Source organism: Lacerta agilis, chromosome 3 (genome assembly GCF_009819535.1).
Source record: "Lacerta agilis isolate rLacAgi1 chromosome 3, rLacAgi1.pri, whole genome shotgun sequence".
In the NCBI taxonomy this organism is placed as follows: domain Eukaryota; kingdom Metazoa; phylum Chordata; class Lepidosauria; order Squamata; family Lacertidae; genus Lacerta; species Lacerta agilis.
This window is the reverse complement of record NC_046314.1, coordinates 38,851,803-38,870,497: the sequence shown is the minus strand read 5'-3', so window position 1 is coordinate 38,870,497 and position 18,695 is coordinate 38,851,803. Positions and strand designations below refer to the sequence as shown.

The 18,695-nt window shown below is 42.4% G+C and overlaps 1 protein-coding gene across 1 annotated transcript; it reads right to left on the bottom strand.

Moving 5' to 3' along the window:
- Nucleotides 1-6,967: 6,967 nt before the first annotated feature.
- PRSS35 (serine protease 35) lies at nucleotides 6,968-18,404 on the bottom strand. The gene is made up of 2 exons (XM_033143317.1): nucleotides 18,301-18,404; nucleotides 6,968-8,616 (listed from the first exon to the last, which is right to left on the bottom strand). The coding sequence occupies exon 2, from the start codon at nucleotides 8,601-8,603 to the stop codon at nucleotides 7,356-7,358; it is 1,248 nt and encodes a 415-aa protein (XP_032999208.1). The 5' UTR covers nucleotides 8,604-8,616; nucleotides 18,301-18,404; the 3' UTR covers nucleotides 6,968-7,355.
- Nucleotides 18,405-18,695: the final 291 nt, after the last annotated feature.

The window sequence follows — 18,695 nt, the reverse complement described above, 5'->3', positions numbered from 1 at the left end:
TGGTTTGCCTCAGGTGCCAAAATGTCTTGGATTGGCCCTGCTCTGGGGATTTTCTAGCAGAGAAAGCAGTGATCCTGTCAAAGCCCTGGTCTCATTGTAGGACATTGAGATGAGATGGGAAGTTGACATAATTGCTTCTGAACATCTTCTCCAGCACTGTGTAGTCTTACCGTCTCCCTGATATTCTGGGAGGCTGTGGGTTATGAAACTTATAGATATCCGACGACTGCAGCAGAAATTTACCCTTTAGGTGAGTACCAACCATACTATCTATTTTTAAGAAATAAATAGGGGGTGGTAAATAACATTGTTTATGAACAAAGCTTAATTACTGAGACATATTCCTTGAAAGTACTTTCTGAATCTATATAGGGTTCAGATCATAGGAAAAGGATCCCGCTGCTATAAAACTATCAACAAATCCTTCTGAATTATGCCTGGTATTCTTCAGTTGTATCACTTAACATATTCTTTTTGAAATTACATTGTCTCTCAGGATGTCCATGGATAGTTCCAGACTCTAGCAGAAAAGCTAGCCTCCAAATATAGCCCAAAAAGCAGACTTCAAAATGAATTTGGCCCTGGGTTCTGCAGATGTCGCCTTGCCAGCTTGCAGCTGCTGAGAAGAGCTGTCCACTGTGGTCTTGACACAAGCAAAGTACATGGCTGCACCCATCTGTTAGAAAGCCATGTCATTTTCAGTCCAAAGCAGCCTGTAACTGATGTGGTTAGAGGGGCAGACACAGGGCCCACTTAGACTTAGCCACTTGTCACGTGCCTACAATGTTGTCTCCACCTTGTATGTTAAAATTAAAGGCTGGCTTTTCCACTTTGGGATGAGTATTGCAGTCTGCTGCCATCTGAGTTGCTTTCACTGACTTGGTACAGATGTAATGCTTTCCGAGATTACCGAACCATGGTTTGGTGACAGGGAGAGCCTTGTGGGCTTGCAAGTTCCATCCTTTCTTCCCTCTTGTGCAAAAAAATAATGCTTTAACAAGACCGGGATTTATTTGACTGGACAAACTTCTATAGTCCAGTCAAGTATAGTATAGAAACCAGAGAATGAAACTAGGGAACAGTCACCATAACCATACAATCAGAGGTGGATTTAGGGGGCATATGACAGTTCCCTCAGTGGTGTGCAGTCATTTCACCTCTGCACATTCAACCCTGAGATTCTTTGGTATGAGAACTTCAGGGCAGGGTAGCTGACTAAATCCCAGTATTGTACAACGGGTGAAAGAAATATGTTAAAATTTAAGAGACTTGTGTGATCTGTAAGGTGCTCAGAGCCAGTCCATATCTTTGCCATGCTTCACATACAGCAGGCATAGCTGGAAGTGAAGCAAAGTTGCTTGGCACTGGGGGTGAGATAGCTCCAGGACATGTCCATACCTGAAGGTTGCAGTAAGAGAAGCTATAAACAATTGGGAAGTGGCCTGATCACTGCATCCATCTGAGAAGTGACTTCGTTAATTCCAGTTTGAGAAGTCAAGTGTGCTAGCTTGCCCTCCTCCACCACTGTAATCACCCTCCATGACTAGGAGGGATACGTTCTGAAGTAGGGAGTCTGTTGCACTTGTTTACGCTTCAGAACGTGGATGCTGAAGGGAATTACCGGTAAATTGCACAAGGAGCCTACACAATTACAAAAAGCTCCTCACTGCAGAAGTTGTGCCTCCAATCCGTGGAGGGTGATGGGAACAGCAACAAGGGGAGAAGGACGAACAGGGCTTTGGAGACCTCTTGTTGATACAGACTACCCTACCCTACCTGTCTCTGTTGCACCCAGCCTCAACTGTACAGGAGGCAGGACTGACAATGAGAACCAAGCCTCTGTTTGTAGAAACAAATGGCTTCTCATGAGTTTTCCTTCCAATTTATGAAGTAGCTGCTTATGTCCGCGAAAGGCGGTTCCAACGTAATAAATGGTGTGTTCTGAATTGTCGTATTGGAGGTTCTCTTCCTTTCTGCTGTATGTTTTTAGTAACAGTTTAGTAACAGCTCAATGGGCCTAGCAGTATAAAGGTTTGAAGTCTGAGGCATTTTATTGGTATATAGAAATGAATAGTAGCCATTTAATGCCTGTTCTGGAACCTGTTTAGCTTCTTTTATTATGTATGCCAAAGTTTCTTTCTTTTTTAATCACTCCTCTCCTCAGAAACCAGATCCAGATGTGGAGTAGGCTTCAGTGAGTAATCTAGAGCTGCCTTTGGCAATTGTGTTCTGTACAGAAGTTTTCACAAGATTTATGTAAATCTAGAAAAAATAAACTAGCCAGTTTAAAGCCACCCCTTTTAAGCATTTATGAGGTCAGAGTAGACTCTCTGTGTACTGCTACTTCCCCATACAAAATGCTTAATCAATGCCCTTAATAGTTCCATTAAATCTCTAGTTTTCTGCTGCCAAAAGCAGCAAGCTCTAAGGGATCAGGCGAGGTAAAGGCTAGTTAGTGTCAGAGGACTGCCATTCTTTTCACTGTGCATTTAACAGCTACATGACAGGCAGAAATCCAGCATCTGAACTTCCTCCCATCAGTGCATAATTGGATCAAAAATATTTCCTATACACACACACACACACACCAAACTTTCAGTGCAAAATTAAAAATGTACAATAAAATATGCCTAAAATAGACACAAAATCCTATCAAAATAGATTCTTATTTAAATCTACAGTACTGTATTTAAACATGCATTTTTATATTTACATGTTTGGATTAATATAATTCCTTGCCAGTTAATTCAAGGGAATTAAGACAGTCTTAATGTTCTGGTTAAGGCTGTAGACCATAATAATGAAATTTGTCTATGGATAAATGCCTATCTACTGTACCAGTAAAAGAATGGCACCTTCAGACTGTGCGGTCTGTGTCCATACCCCATTCCACCACTACACAAAATAGAATATATTTCAAGCCCTAAACATCAGTCTCATCTACGGTAAACTAATGCAGTTGCCTTCAGTAACACTGTGTAAACCTGTATCTTTTTAACCCTTGACAAATAAGAAAGATCAGAAAAGGGAAAGGCTTCTTTTCATTATGAGTTTTGTTTCTCTCAAATTAAACCTAATATTAATGAGTTTACCTTACAAAAACAAGCTCACACCTCTCATTGAGTTTGTAAACATACTTAAGCTACATATGTAAGAGGCTCGTTTAAAATTATATTTTGGGAATGATTCATGTTCTTATGTGGCTGCATTGTTTTATACTTTCTGGATGCCCCATTATAAAGCAGTTGTGTTGTTATATATATTAATCCAGCACTGCTGTGAGTTGTTTCTTTTTTGTTTTCCAGTAAATTTCTTATCAATAAAATGTTCAGTGTGGCACAAGCATATTTTTTATTCTGAAAGTGTGGCCCAGAGAGAAAGGTTTGAGAATCACAGCTCTATGGTTTCTTCCTGAAATGGCTCAGCCAACCAGCAAAAGGGAGACGAAGGCAAAACTGATTTGTTGAGATCTCTCCTGCTCCCCGATTTGTCCGATCTCTTCCCCCCCTCCCTTCTCTCCCTGCATAGTTTCTGCCTGGAAATGGCTGCCGCCAACCAACATAGTACAAACAAGTAAGGAGATATGAAGTGGGAAAACTCGAGCTGTTTGGATATCTGAATCTGTGGCTTCTATAGTGAGATTTGGGTATAATGGGAGGGCAGATAGTGGGACCTGTGTGTGAATTTTACATTGGTGTAATAGGCTAATTTATGCACCACCACCTCAAATCTCCATCCTTCATTCAAGCAAACAAGATATGCCATCAGAGATCTCCCACTCAGGCAAAAACACTCAAGCAGGACAGGTGAGGGAGTATGGGAGGCCTAGAGAGTCCTGAGGGCCAGACAAAGGGATCTGAAGGGCCGCTCTTGAGTAATCCATGATGGTGAAACGAGTTGGCAGAATTGTGTTGACTTAGTTGGAAGCTCACATTTTCCCTTCTGCACTTTATCAGAACTAAATCCAGCATTTGTAGGAAACTTGTGTGGGAAAAAGAACTTTATCTTAGTGCAGGATGAAGATAATGCTTCCACGTCGCCACATATTATCACACAACATCAGTGATTTCAGCCTGTCTGCATGTTGAAAGCTTGCGTCACTCGGCCTTTAATCCTGGTTGGCTGTGCTGCAGCAAGTTGTTATTGTAGAATATTTAAAATGGAAAGTTTGTCTTTTGCGGAAGATTATGAAGGAAATACGTCTTTAAATTAAGCAGTGATAAAAGTGGGAGACCAATTTGTACTTTCAAATAGTTGCCTGAATGTAGGGTAGACAGAGGCCCAGGACAAAAACATGGCTCTGTGGTCAGTAATGGATCAATTCCTAATAACCTCAGCGGCAATTTGTTTTTGGCACAGAACTAATTATTGAAGGCATTGAGTTGCTAATCAGAAATGTTATGTAGACTTTCAGTGTGTTTTTTTCTGGATTTTTACTGGGAAAGAAGGACCCCTGACCGTTAGGTCCAGTTGCAGACGACTCTAGGGTTGCGGCACTCATCTCGCTTTACTAGCCAAGGGAGCCAGCGTACAGCTTCCAGGTCATGTGGCCAGCATGACTAAGCTGCTTCTGGCGAACCAGAGCTGTGCACTGAAACACCGTTTACCTTCCTGCTGGAGCAGTAGACCTAACTATTTATCTGCTTGCACTTCGTGCTTTCGAACTGCTAGGTTGGCAGGAGCTGGGATCAAGCAACGGGAGCTCACCCTGTCGCGGGGATTCGAACCACCCACCTCCTGATCTGCAAGCCCTAGGCTCTGTGGTTCAACCCACAGCTTCCACTAGATCAAACTATTTATCCACTTTAGCTCATTATTATCTAACTGGCAACAACCCTCCAGGGGCTCAGGTGTTTCATATCCCTGGCTCAGTGGTGGCTGGTCCATTAGGAAAACTACAAAGTGAAATGGCTAGCAATTTTAACCCCCACACTGCCCCAAATGTCAAGGCCGCACTGTTTCCTGTTACACACATCCTTCTAGAGAGTCTTGGATACTTTTCTGTCAATCTCCCATTCTCTGGCCAATCAACAATATGCACCACACAGACAAATTCAGTCCAAAAGAATTGTTGCATCTAGGAGGGTCCCATCCATCTGTCCCCGGGCCTAAAGGTTTATTTGTATCTTACCAACAATTTGCCCTGCTCTGAAGTTTTCTTCTCCCTCCTGTTTTCATTATGTGAACCCAACTAATGTGGATAGCTTGTGTGTGTTGTGAGAAAAGAAAGGGCTTTTTAAAAAACATATAAAATTGTGGGGTAAATTCCTCCTCGCTACCCTCATAAATCCACCCCCCAAAAAAGATTTTTATGGTTGTTTCTAGAATATAATAGAACTGTGAGTCAGGAACTCCATTTCCCATCAGGTGGCCATGCTAAAACTTCCATTTTGTGTGCTCTGCTGCTTTAAGAATGAGTGCCTAATAGTGCAGGGGAAATTAATTTAAAATGATAATTTTTCCATATAAACACTGTGAACTTTGATAACAGATTTTAATTTTGTTTGGGATGCTTTCAAATGCATATTTCAATTATAGAAATGATTAAAAAATGAATTTGCAAGTCAATGCCAAATTTAATATCCCCAAATAATTACATACACAAATGGTGTTTTAATAACATCTCATTCACACAATATAGAGATGGTTTTTAAAAATTTTGGCCATCTATATATATTTTCACAATCATTTATTTTTTTTAAAAAAAATCTTTGTTCTTCCACACTGGTGGAAAAAATTGATCAATACAAGTTAAAAATTTAATTACTGTAATACTAATAAAAACCAAGCTTACCTGTATATGAGCCTGGAGTATGCATCTTAATGTTACATATTAAACAGCATCCTGACAACCAGCTTTGTCACAAAGGTCTTTCACATACACTAAGTACATTTGAAGCAGGAAGCTCAGCTGATACAATTTTTAAAAAGCTACTGAAATGTGTAAATTTGCAATACTTAAGCTCAAGTTAAATACTTTGCTAGTAAAAGTTGAGGTTCAGAAATGAAAATGAACCCAGTTGGTTTATTGTTATATAATAAGTCACCTAATATATTTACATAAGAATTTAACCTACATTTTCTGTAACGTTGAAACATGACTCATCAAAGAATGATCTGCTTTTGGTAATTCTCGATGCTGAGAATTAACACTACCCAGCCCACAAACCCATCTGAGGAAAAGATAGTCTGTTGGATAGTCTGAGGACAAGATACCGGTAGTCTGTTGGATAGTCCCAATTCAATAGTCATCTCAACTATGTGTTTTGGCCTTGTTGTAAAGGCTTCCCCATTCACTTCAATGAATGCGCCACAGTTTTGTATTGAAGAAAAGAGAGCTGCCCTCCTCTCTAGTGAGGTGAATGGGGGCTGCCCTCACTCAAGTGCATAGGACCTCTTGGGCCTATAATCCCATTTTTTAAGACAACCTTATTTATCTTTGGTATGTTTAGCTCTTTTTAACCACTGTTTTCCAAACTTGAATTAGTAGTTGTCACTGTTGCCTCTTGTCAAAAGTAACATCACTTGATGCTGATGATTATATTTTTAAGGCAGTGGTTTGTTCAAAATAGTGACTGGTTAAAACAAATACCCATCTAATAATCTCACTTTTGCATATCTTCTAAAACTAAATTTACAGGCATTAAATTGTACTCATATGGTTCCTTTCCCGCCACAAACAGAAGACATGCTACATTCATTAAGTTCCACTTTGCTATTTTAGAATTCAAGGAAAATGAATTTGTGGGTTTTGCATATGATCTAAACTAGGCTAACTTGACAGAGGCATTTCAATGTGAAGAGGTATTGTCTACAGTAATAAGGGTTATGGGAGAGCTTTGTTTCTTGTCTTATCCCAGTGTTTCACAATTGGATTCTCCTGCAGATACTGTACAATAATGGGCATGCAACCTGCGTAACAGGAAGAAAAGAAAACATACTGGAGCAGAACCCTGAGACAAGTAAATAAGTTGAAAACAAAACAATCACATAGTTTAATAGTACCAGTTAAAAGAGAAGGCGGTTCTCCTTAATAATGCAAGCAAACGGAAAGAGCCATTAGTTTCTGCTCCGTAATATGAATGACTCGAATTTACCACAATTTAAAAACAATAAATACAGTAATACAATATGGGGCTTTAAGTGCACATCATATCTATGGTCAATTTAAACAACTCAGTCGAAAAGAAATTCTGCTAAATGCTGTGTAAATGTTTTCAGCATATCAGAAAAAATGCTGGTTTCAAGTTCAAATAAAGTCAGATGCAGGTCATTGTACGTTCAGCATTTATTTTTGCAGGTTCTTCACTCCATAGCACTGTCAGATACTAGAGCTGATCTTGCATCGGCTGCCATTAGCCCTGTGCACAATTGTCATTGTTCCCATGTATCCAGAGGCAAATCTGGGCATATTTGACAGGAGTAATTCGAACAGCCACATTGTAATCCTGCTCTTCCCCATTCACATCCACCCACTGGTGACCAGAATAAATGGCAATAATTTTGCGCTTCCACTTCTTCTTGTTGGGCTCTTTAAGGCGAAGGTAGATCCCCGATCCAGTAGAGCCAGACTCGGCATCACAATACTGGTAGAAGAGATCGCTGGATTCCTCAGATACACTGCAAAACCGATAGACCAGTTGGCCAGATCTGTCAGCGTCATATCCGGAAAAGTGGATCATGCTTCCAGGCATTGTTTTGCTAGCTGGGCTAATGCCCAGCTCCATGTATTTCTTCTTGTGAGGACGCTTGAGCTCCAGGACTGCATAGTCATAATCCACTGCAACATCTCCAGTTATGCCTCTCAGCCAGCCTTTGGGGATCTGTGTACTTTTAACTCTGGTCCACTGGAAGGAAGGCTTTCGCTCAGATTTCCTTTCATTCAACCCAGATGCCTTTTGTTTCCTGCCAGCTCTCTTGCTGGGACCTTGTTCCAGCTGTTTGGCATCAGTGTGGTGGTCCTTGACCTCTGACACTTCCCTCTTGCTCCTCTTGGCTCCCCTGCGTCTCTTGCCGCCCCCTTTGGATTTCAGCCTCAGCAACCCCACCCTCAGCTTCTTGCTGCCTTTGATGTAATCTGTGCCATCGTGCACACAGTGAGCAGCAGTGAGGACGTGCTTTGGTGAAATCAGGATGCCGCTGCAGCCCGTGGAGATCTTTACAGCGGTGTTGAAAGGGAAGTTGGTCAGGAAGCGCGTGTCGGAAATGCTGAACCTGCTGTCAGTGCCGTAGACTTGCCTCTTTCTCCGGGAGCGCACCTTGGCAGTGGTGTTTGTCACTGGGTCAAGATCTGCTCCCAAAACATTCACCTCAGTCAGGGTCCGTGTCCCGTTCTCAAAAACAGTCTCGTAGGAGAGAAGCTCCTTCAAGTCTGACAGGCGTGGCACCGGGAGAGTCCTTTGGCATTCAATCCCACACACTCCACTCAGCTCCAATTTGGCATTTGCTTCAAATTTAGGAGCGTCGAGGAGGAAAGTTTTTTCTTTCACTATCTGTGGTACTTTTCTTAACTGCCAGCTGAAATCTTGTTCTGCGTCTATTCCATTCATGAGGCTCCAGACAGGGGTGGAAAACAGCAGTAATAGAAGAGCACGGTCCATCATGTCTCTTGGTTTTCTGTTAAAAACAAAACACAAGAAGTGTTTGTTTAAATGTTGTAGCTTCAGAGATGTTTCCATTTAAAGGATGACATAAGTATTATACTATTTTTGTAGCATGGTTAAGATATTTAAAAATAGCAACGGCACTCCTAGAAAGACAATAAACTGATTATGTAGGACAAGGTACTCAGACCACCACCATTATCTTTCTCTATTTATAGATCTTTGCAATTGTGTCCTGTATTCGATTATAGAAACATTTAACAATATTGTCATTAATTTGGCTATGAAAAGCCAGGAAGATTCATGAAAATATTTTTCTTTCTGTTCACTCTGCTTTTAACCACTTGACTTTGAAACTATGATAAATCTAAGATTAAGTTCCTACAAAGCTTAAACTCCAGCCCTGCTCCCCCCCCCACACAAAAACAACCCTTTGCCTGAAAATGACAGATTAGAGATATCTATGCAGCTCTGTACTGCATTTCTATCTACCTAAAGGCCAAACTAGATGAAATATTACTTGGAAGATCTGTCACAGTTACCTTAACTTCTAGGGATCAATGACATGCTTAATCTGTATGGCAAGGGGATAGGAATTGCTTATCACATGAATAAATACCCCTGTTAATAACCTTCACTTCCATCTGGCATGATTTTCAAGCAATGATTCCTTCCTTGCCTAACTTTCTTCTCATTTTATTTCCTTTCCTTTTTCTACACTAGGCTGCTTTGCTATTGTCTCCTCCCTTTATAGACACACACTCATGGAGACCCTTCCTTCCTTCCTTTTTACATCACATGAGGTCAAAAGCATTTATTTTCCACTAGGCCTTTAACTGAACAGCAACGGCCAATATTGCTTTTAATTTTATCTGCTGTAACCCATCCCACAACTGTTTTATGGTAAAGGGCAGGATATATTTGTTTAAATTAATAGATAAATACCAAGGTCTTTTCATGGACTAGAACAGAGGTGGACAACCTTTTTGCCCCCTCTGAGGGCCATATGCAGCACTTTGACAGGCAGGTGGAGCTGCTTGGCAGTAGGTGGGGAAGGACTTATGGGGGTGGGGGTGGGACACCAGCATCTTCTTTCAGCATTCTGTCCCATCCACCCACACTTTAATCTGTCCACTCCCCAGCTGCATTGGCAGTGCTGGAGAGCACACGCTTTAATGTGCATTCCCCAGCAATCCCAATGTAGCTAAAATAGTTGTTGCCACACTGCCTATCAGGATGGGAACAGTAATGGCTAATCATCTGGGCAGTAGGGGAAAGTGGACAGGGTTCCCTGGCACTTTGTGAGCCTACAAAGAGCTGAATGGTGTTTCCCATAGGTGGACTAAGAACATCTCAAGATATAAATGAAAGATGGGTTGTTTTGTAATAAAGTATGCTACAGAAAACTCAGCAGTGGCCAGAGGATTGGAGAAGATCAGTTTACATCCCAATCCCAAAGAAGGGCAGTGCCAAAGAATGCTCTAACTACCGCACAATTGCACTCATTTCACACGCTAGCAAGGTTATGCTTAAAATTCTACAAGGCAGGCTTAAGCAGTACGTGGACCGAGAACTCCCAGAAGTGCAAGCTGGATTTCGAAGGGGCAGAGGAACCAGAGACCAAATTGCAAACATGCGCTGGATTATGGAGAAAGCTAGAGAGTTCCAGAAAAACATCTACTTCTGCTTCATTGACTACGCAAAAGCATTTGACTGTGTCGACCACAGCAAACTATGGAAAGTTCTTAAAGAAATGGGAGTGCCTGATCACCTCATCCGTCTCCTGAGAAATCTGTATGTGGGACAAGAAGCTACAGTTAGAACTGGATATGGAATAACTGATTGGTTCAAAATTGGGAAAGGAGTACGACAAGGCTGTATATTGTCTCCCTGCTTATTTAACTTATATGCAGAATTCATCATGCGAAAGGCTGGGCTGGATGAATCCCAAACCGGAATTAAGATTGCCGGAAAAAATATCAACAACCTCAGATATGCTGATGATACAACCTTGATGGCAGAAAGTGAGGAGGAATTGAAGAACCTTTTAATGAGGGTGAAAGAGGAAAGCGCAAAATATGGTCTGAAGCTCAACATCAAAAAAACTAAGATCATGGGCACTGGTCCCATCACCTCCTGGCAAATAGAAGGGGAAGAAATGGAGGCAGTGAGAGATTACACTTTCTTGGGTTCCATGATCACTGCAGATGGTGACAGCAGTCACGAAATTAGAAGACGCCTGCTTCTTGGGAGAAAAGCAATGACAAACCTAGACAGCATCTTAAAAAGCAAAGACATCACCTTGCCAACAAAGGTCCGTATAGTTAAAGCTATGGTTTTCCCAGTAGTAATGTACGGAAGTGAGAGCTGGACCATCAAGAAGGCTGATCGCCGAAGAATTGATGCTTTTGAATTATGGTGCTGGAGGAGACTCTTGAGAGTCCCATGGACTGCAAGAAGATCAAACCTATCCATTCTCAAGGAAATCGGCCCTGAGTGCTCACTAGAAGGACAGATCCTGAAGTTGAGGCTCCAGTACTTTGGCCACCTCATGAGAAGAGAAGACTCCCTGGAAAAGACCCTGATGTTGGGAAAGATGGAGGGCACAAGGAGAAGGGGACGACAAAGGATGAGATGGTTGGACAGTATTCTTGAAGCTACTAACATGAGTTTGGCCAAACTGCGGGAGGCAGTGAAGGATAGGCGTGCCTGGCGTGCTCTGGTCCATGGGGTCACGAAGAGTCGGACACGACTGAACGACTGAACAACAACAATGCTACAGTACAGTGGTTAATACATAAACTTGTGGCATGAAAGGATAACTGGGCCCAGAGGACATACTGGTACTAATATTTACTATTGGTAGTGCCTAGAGCTGTCAACTTAAATGGGGTATTTATATCTTCACTGTTTCATTTGAACTTGGAGCACTAGTAATTTGTGACATAAAAGAAAAATCAAAGCATGTTTTTAAAAAGAACAATTTCCCTGACCGGGCATCTAAGTACCATTCTTATCACTAGCAATCAGGTGAATAATTATTTGCAAGCCTGAGCCAGGCATTCCATGTAGGTTAAGGAGGGAGAAAACCCAAGGTATCCTGAAGTCAAGTAGCATTCTTAATAACTTAGAGCAAATCTACACATCATGCCCATGCCTGCTGAATGCTAGTGAACTGTGTAAATGGAACAAGCATGGCTTTTTTACAGGTTGAATTTGATGCATTACAGTATTAACAAATGCAGTGACTTCTGCCATTTGGAGAATGGAGCTTGCTTTCCTCTCCCACTTTATATATTCACCACTATGGAAACCTCAGACATGTGTGGAAATGGCAGTACCTCTAATTATACCTTCAGAGTTAGGCATTTAAGGACATGCATCTGGTTAGACTCTATGGTTCAATATTGTAATTAAAGTGCAGATCAGGATAAAGAGCTCTCTTTTGTTGTTATTATATATACCAGAGTTCAAAAAGGGCTGAAGACCACATTAAAGGTTTTAAAAAATAATAATTGTTTTCAGAATTAAAGGCTAAAGAAAAGGTGAAAAAGATGCAAAAGATGTGGCTCAAGTTCTAAAAGAAAGAGTAAGGAAGATAGTAGCTATTATTGAAATGTGGGTTTGATGATAGTTTAATTCTATGGCTTTTAAATTACCTGGACTACCGTATTTTCCTGGAATAGCAATACAATCCAGAAATGGTTTGTGTAGCTACAGCAGTTGGCAAAATCCTTTCTTAAAAACATATCTGTTAGTGCAGCAAGCCTAAGGATCTTGCTATGTAAATCAGGGTCCACACGTCTTTATTTGATGGTAATCCACGTGACAAGACAGGCCTCTGCAGGTAGATCTCTTGTAGCAAGGACACAGCAGTTAGTTGTGAAGCAACTCAGCTTCCCTCCCCGCAGTCTGGTGGGTGGTGTTTAAATATTAGGCAGGGCAGGAGACCATTTTAACATATAGCAGATCCCTTCCCGCCTTCTCTCCATGCCCTACTGAAGACTCCACTTCCAACAATGTCAGCAAGGAGGAAGTTGTGAGCAAAGAAAATCCCTCATTTGAGTTCCTTCCCTCTATCCACAGGCGCCAGGTCTTAGGGGGCTCTGGATGCCAGGGCACCCATAATGCAGGGCTCCGACACAACTTCCAGTTTCTACCAGAAGTTGCATCAGAGCACTGACGTGACCTCCCAGACCATGTTGGAGGCCCTTCCAGTTGCATTGGAGATCTTGCGATGCTTCAGATGTGACCTCTGAGACCCCGCGAGGACTCAGAAGCGCCTCCAATGTCGCAGGCACCATTGGGCACTTACAACCTGGTCCCCAAGTCAGCACCCCTGCCTATATCCTTGCATTAAGCACATTATCTTCAGGAAATGACATGGAAAGGAGGTGGGGATTTGAACCCTAGTATACCAGTCCCTAGTCCAATGCTCCAACCACTGTTCTTCACTGGCTCTAATCCTCACACAAACTGCACTCCAGAATCAGCAGCAGGAACTTAAAGGTTAAAAAAATAAGGTCCCCTGCAGCATTGTGTGCTACATCCAGTTGGAAGAGCAGCTAGGCCTGCACCATACAGAACAGTTGTAAACTTCTGAACTACCCCCAAGTTCTTCCTAATGAAGGTGATCCTATTTGATTGGGGTTGTTAATGGTTTATTTTCCCTTAGAAGGTTTTTATAGTAAAACAGGCTGAGTGTTGCAACTCTTTGAAACCAGCCCTGACACTACCACAAAGACCACACCAGCTTCTTGTATTGCCTTGTGGTCTGTTAAATATATATTCCCTGCTTACAGCAAACTCAGAAAGGTAGCTTGTAATTAGCTTCTGGCTGTTCGCTACATGTGATCTAATGGAGACTCTTAGTGTTCCTCAGCTGCTCTAGCTGTAGCTCCTGCCTCCCTCTTTGGCCCTCCTGGGTTCTCCTTCCTTTGGCCCCAAGAATGGAAGGAAAAAGCACCCTGATCTTCCTCCTCCTCCTCCTCCTGTTCAGCCTTGCCTCCCAGAAGCAAAGCCCTGAGCAGTGTCTTTCTTTGGCTCACACCCACACTTGCCATATCAAACAAGCACAATCTTTTGGAGAGCTCCTTAGCTTCTTGCTGAACCTCCTAGACTTTGTGCTGCCATGGCAACAGGGCCAGAGCTCACCTTGCCACTCACTTGACTCTGGTTTGCAGGTAGAGTGATTATATGCCCCATTCCACTGAACACAGTCCTCTGTTTGGAGGGCTGCCAGGAGGATAGTCCTCTTTTTCATGCCATCCTGTATATGAAGGGCAGCCCAGCCCAAGCCTGGTTTAAAAATAAAGAACCATAAGAAGAGAGACTTGTCAGTCTTGAAGCTGGCCATCAGCAGTTGGTGCCTCAACAACAGACTGAGCTCATCTGTCTTCCCCCATATTTTCACTTAATTTTCAGTCATTTCTAAATTTCAATCTGTACATATCAATTTGCATGAGCATATTTTATGCAAATCTGCACCTGCGCTTTTTTTTGGTCAATGCCTTTCCTCTCTTGGCAGTGGCCATCATAAGTAGAGGGATGCACAGCTTCTTAAAAGGGACCACACATGTATTCCTGCCCAATTGTGGGCGTTTTGATTTTGATGGTGAAGCATCTGGATCAGCCCCACATGAGTGGACAGAGATATGCTATCAAAAGTTTTCCATGCTAGTAAATATTTAGTAGTTTATTATTAAAAAGCAATCGTGTAACTTATTCTCCTTTGCTTCATCATCTGGAAACATGACAAGACTTCTACTTAAGGCAGATTGGGAATACATTAGAGGTAAACTGAGAGCAGGCTGCTAGTGTTTAATTTAAGATGTTTAACTAGATTATAAATTGGACAGTGTCTCTTATATTTGCTTTTCAGCCTATTCTTACTGGTTTTGACCCCTCCTGAAGGCTGAGTTGACTAAGAACTAAAGTGAATAAATACTGCTTTTCGTCCTTTTAACTTTCCTTTCATATTTTTAAACAGGCAAGTATACTTGTGATGCTGCCACCAGAGGGCAGAAAAATCTAGACATATCCAATAACAGACTATAAATTCCCTAGAAGGCATTAAAAAAAAAAAAACTACTGTACTTCATTTGAGTATACTATTACTGGAATATGGTATTCTTGGTATACTCCTCCATTCAGTGCTGGAACTCCACTGGCAGCAAGGCTTACCTGTGGGTTTAGAGATCTGCTGTAAGACAGAACAGGCAACACTGGGCTCAATGGAACAGTGTGTGGTCTGACTCCGTGCAAGGCAGCTTCTTATTCCACATAGCTTGCTGTGTTGTTTTCTTTTAGGGGGGTGTACACACCTCTTATTTTATCTTTTTGAAAAATGCTTAGCACACTTCAAACTATTTTTCCTCAATGAAAGTAACCGTCTTATTTTTCAGAAACTTGCTGTAATATTGCTATAGGATGGCAGCTACCCTCCTCAGGATGGGTGTGCAAATCCCTTCATCTTAAAAAATAAAATAAAAATATTTATATACTGCCTAACATAGTGGGCAATATGGTACTACCCTAGAATCATAGAGTTGGAAGAGACCACAAGGGCCTTCCAGTCCAACCCCCTGCTAAGCAGGAAACACCCTATTCCAAGATCTTTGGGGAATTTATTATATATACATTTTCTTGTCAAAAAAAGAGCTCAATACACAAAATACTTTACCTAGGTTTGCCCTTGGAAGACAGCATAAAGGTATCATGTTCTTTATAGCCACTCCAGTAGCCTAACTATACCTGATTATCTTTTTAAATTAGGGTACCCAGTACTTGAGTTTCCAAATTTCTGTGTTCCAACCCTTTCTTAGAAGCCAGCCTCCTACTTAGTTCCTTAAATGAACCAAAATATACATTCCATATTCCAGCCCACTCTCATAAAAGTACTGAGACTATACAATGGTCCAGAGTATTCATAATTCTAAGCCGACCTATGACTCGGCAAGAACAAACAAGTATGCTGGTAACCAGAATGAAAAATCACAGTTTGTACACTCCTCCTCTATTCCTGTGGTCACTGCACTACGCCACCCAGACCTAAGTCAAGGTTTGGCTTGGTTATGTGTAAACTTTGGCCTGTGATTGTATGGACTACAACCAAGGTTTGTTCTTGGATTACCACTTGCAGTTGAAGGAGAGAAACCAGGTTCACATATAATGCTCATCCAAACACGACTCAGCTCTGTATAGCATGGCAGCAACAAGGCCAGAAGAGGAGCGAAGTGGCCACAAACTTCCAGGTACCCACTTGCTTGCTCTTGGTTTGGCTTAGCGTTGTGTGCAAGTAAGGCTAAATTATTCTTTCTGCAAATTATCTTTGATGCCTACTCTCCAAAACAACTTCAAAAGCACATCAAGTAGGTGGCAAGAGGATTTTGGGTTGTAAGCACCAGCATTCTACTCAGTTACATATACATCACCTATGCATGAAGACACATTTTGGCACACATACCGGTAATTATTTTAAGGAATCAGTAGAATGGTACCTGTCACCAGACAACCACTATTTTGACAGGCTTATGCATACAGTACTGCTAAATGCAAGGCATGTTTGAGAGAGGAAGCATTACACATTGTAGTCTGTACCAGAAGGTGTACTTTTTATAGTTTACAAGGTTATTTGCAGGGAATTCCTGGATCTTAAAAGCCTGCAAGGAAATTCAGTTACTTCCCTCCCTCCCCAACAAACTTATGTTCCAAGTATAATAAGAGTAGTGAGTTTCCAAAACAGTGGCTCAAAAGCCACAGGAACTTTGTGCATGGGTCATCAGTGTCCAGTTATAAGCATATGCTACAGAGGCTGAAGGGGCAGGCATGGAAATTGCAACCAAACTCTCAGTGTGCAGTTGACAGGTGAGTCCCAAAGGAAGATGAATTTCCATTAGCAGATCCCTGAAAAAGTCTGAAACCACTGCAAGAAAAGAAAGAGTTGCTGTTGGCAAAGAAACTGTTATTTCTCTGTTTCTGGTGACGGCTTCATTACGTTCTTAAGGTTAGTGCTGTCAGCACTAATCTCCTTACACTTTGCAATGTAAGAAGACCTGTGATGAAGTCTCTAAGGAGCATCCTTCATAGGTTACGAAGTACTGTAACTTTCTCTTCTAAATTCTTCCGCCTGCATCCATGGGAAGTAATATACAGCTGGGTAGTTGTTGAATTATTTACGATCCAAATGCTCATTTGTACATTATCTACTCATTTGTAGATCTTTATTATCAGCTCTATTACATAGAATAAAATATAGGAAACTTATATAAAACATGCCACAACTGGACCCATTTTGAGGACTTGTTCAACTTTTGGAACAGCATACTGTATAACCAAGTATTGGTACCTAAGCATGAAGCTTATAAAAATGACCTTGCAAGAAGACTAAAATAGATGGAAATTGGCTTTAACAATTCATATAATTCATTCTGCTTAGTGTTCTTTGAACTTGCAGAAACCACAACTCATTCCAGCCAAAGGCTCTAAGGGGATACACAGCCTCACATTTACTCTCTTTTACAGACTAATCAAAATCCCTTTGTCATTTTTATTTAAGTGTAACCGCTCTTTAGGGTTTTCTCCCCCTCTTTCAACTTCTCCATCTCTTTCTCCTGAGCTCATTTCATTTATTTAAACAAGGCTTCCGAGGCTGAAAATCAAATAAGTAACCTTAGTCAAGAGACTTTTGTGATTCCAACACACAGCTTGTCAGTGCTACAAGCGGCAATCTGGATAAAATTAGTGTCAGTTTTCCAAAAAGGAAAGACATGGCTAGTTCTGCAGCTGGTTCTGCATTTAAAAGCTGGCTATTCCAGAGCAGCAAAATCGCTTGCAAGAACAAAGTTGCACAGTAGACACTTAAATCAAGGCTTTTGGGTTGTCAACTGTGCAAAATGTAGCTATTGATAAAAATTAGTACCCCTTTTTTTACTTAGGCACAAACCCTACTTAGGAGCACACACAATATACACGGCTCCCAGGCTTCCCCCTGCTGCATTCTAAGTGCAAGCTTTTAAATTCCTGCTCACTCTTCTCACCATCGCCCTCTTAGGAGTCACAGAGCGATGCTCTCAGCTCCTAGAATGCTGTCCAGCAGCATCCGCTGAACATAAAGGAATGATGTCTAGCTCAGAGCGGCCACTCATTTGGGCAAACTCTAGCACTGCCATGAAGCGAAACTCTTCATGAGTCTTTGAAACGTCCCTATTAATTTGCTGGAGGGTGGAGGGAGCTTTTAAATTAACAGTTTGCTCCTAGGCATATTGACTAGAATTCGATGACACACCAAAGAATGTGTGCATGGATGGGACTGCAGCATCATTTGCTGATGTGCAATTTCATGGTATCCCCCGAAGATCTGGATTCCCCCACACCCCTTTTTATTAAATATTGCTTCCTGACCTTTTAGCTAAGATCAAGTGTAGTATATCCATTTCACCATTGGCTCCAACAAAATCAACAACTCATTCGTCGTTAGCATCAACACAGAGAGACCAATACACACAAACGCAGCCCCAGAAGGTGTGACAGTGCCGACGGGTTTAATCCGAGGCGAAATCCCTTTCTGCTCAGCGAGGCTTCCCTCCCTGCCAGGTGTCGCTTTGGGGATTCCAAACAGGAGGAACCGCTAACCTCGCCTTTCTGGTGCTCCAAAGAGCAACACGCCCTTGAAACGAAGCCCGGGCCATCGCCATACCTCGCGCGACGGCTGCCCCGCTCGCCAAGCCTCTTGCCACGACGGTGCTCTTCGCCAGCCAAACCTGGAGCGACCCTCTTCTGAAAACAGAAAGCCAAGACGCCCAGGAAGCTGGAAAGGACACTTTCAGCCCTCAACAGAGGCAGGGCGGCGGCGGCGGCGGCAGCAGCAGCAACAGCCTCTCGGCTTCGGACGAGGCTCCTGACTGCAGGCGGCGGAGAGGGAGCCGCCAGGGTCTTTCCCTGCCGGGTGGGCGGGGAAGGGACGCGCCAAAGGAGGGGGAAGAAAGTCGGCCTGGAGGGAGGAGGCGCGGGAGAAAGAGGCGGGAGGACGGGCCGCGACCGCCAGCCGTGAAGGGGCAGCAGTTGCTGAGGGAGCAGCAGGCTGAAAGGGAC

Excerpts from the sequence above, each read along its gene's own strand:
- PRSS35 (XM_033143317.1), bottom strand. The coding sequence starts at position 8,603 with ATGATGGACCGTGCTCTTCTATTACTGCTGTTTTCCACCCCTGTCTGG.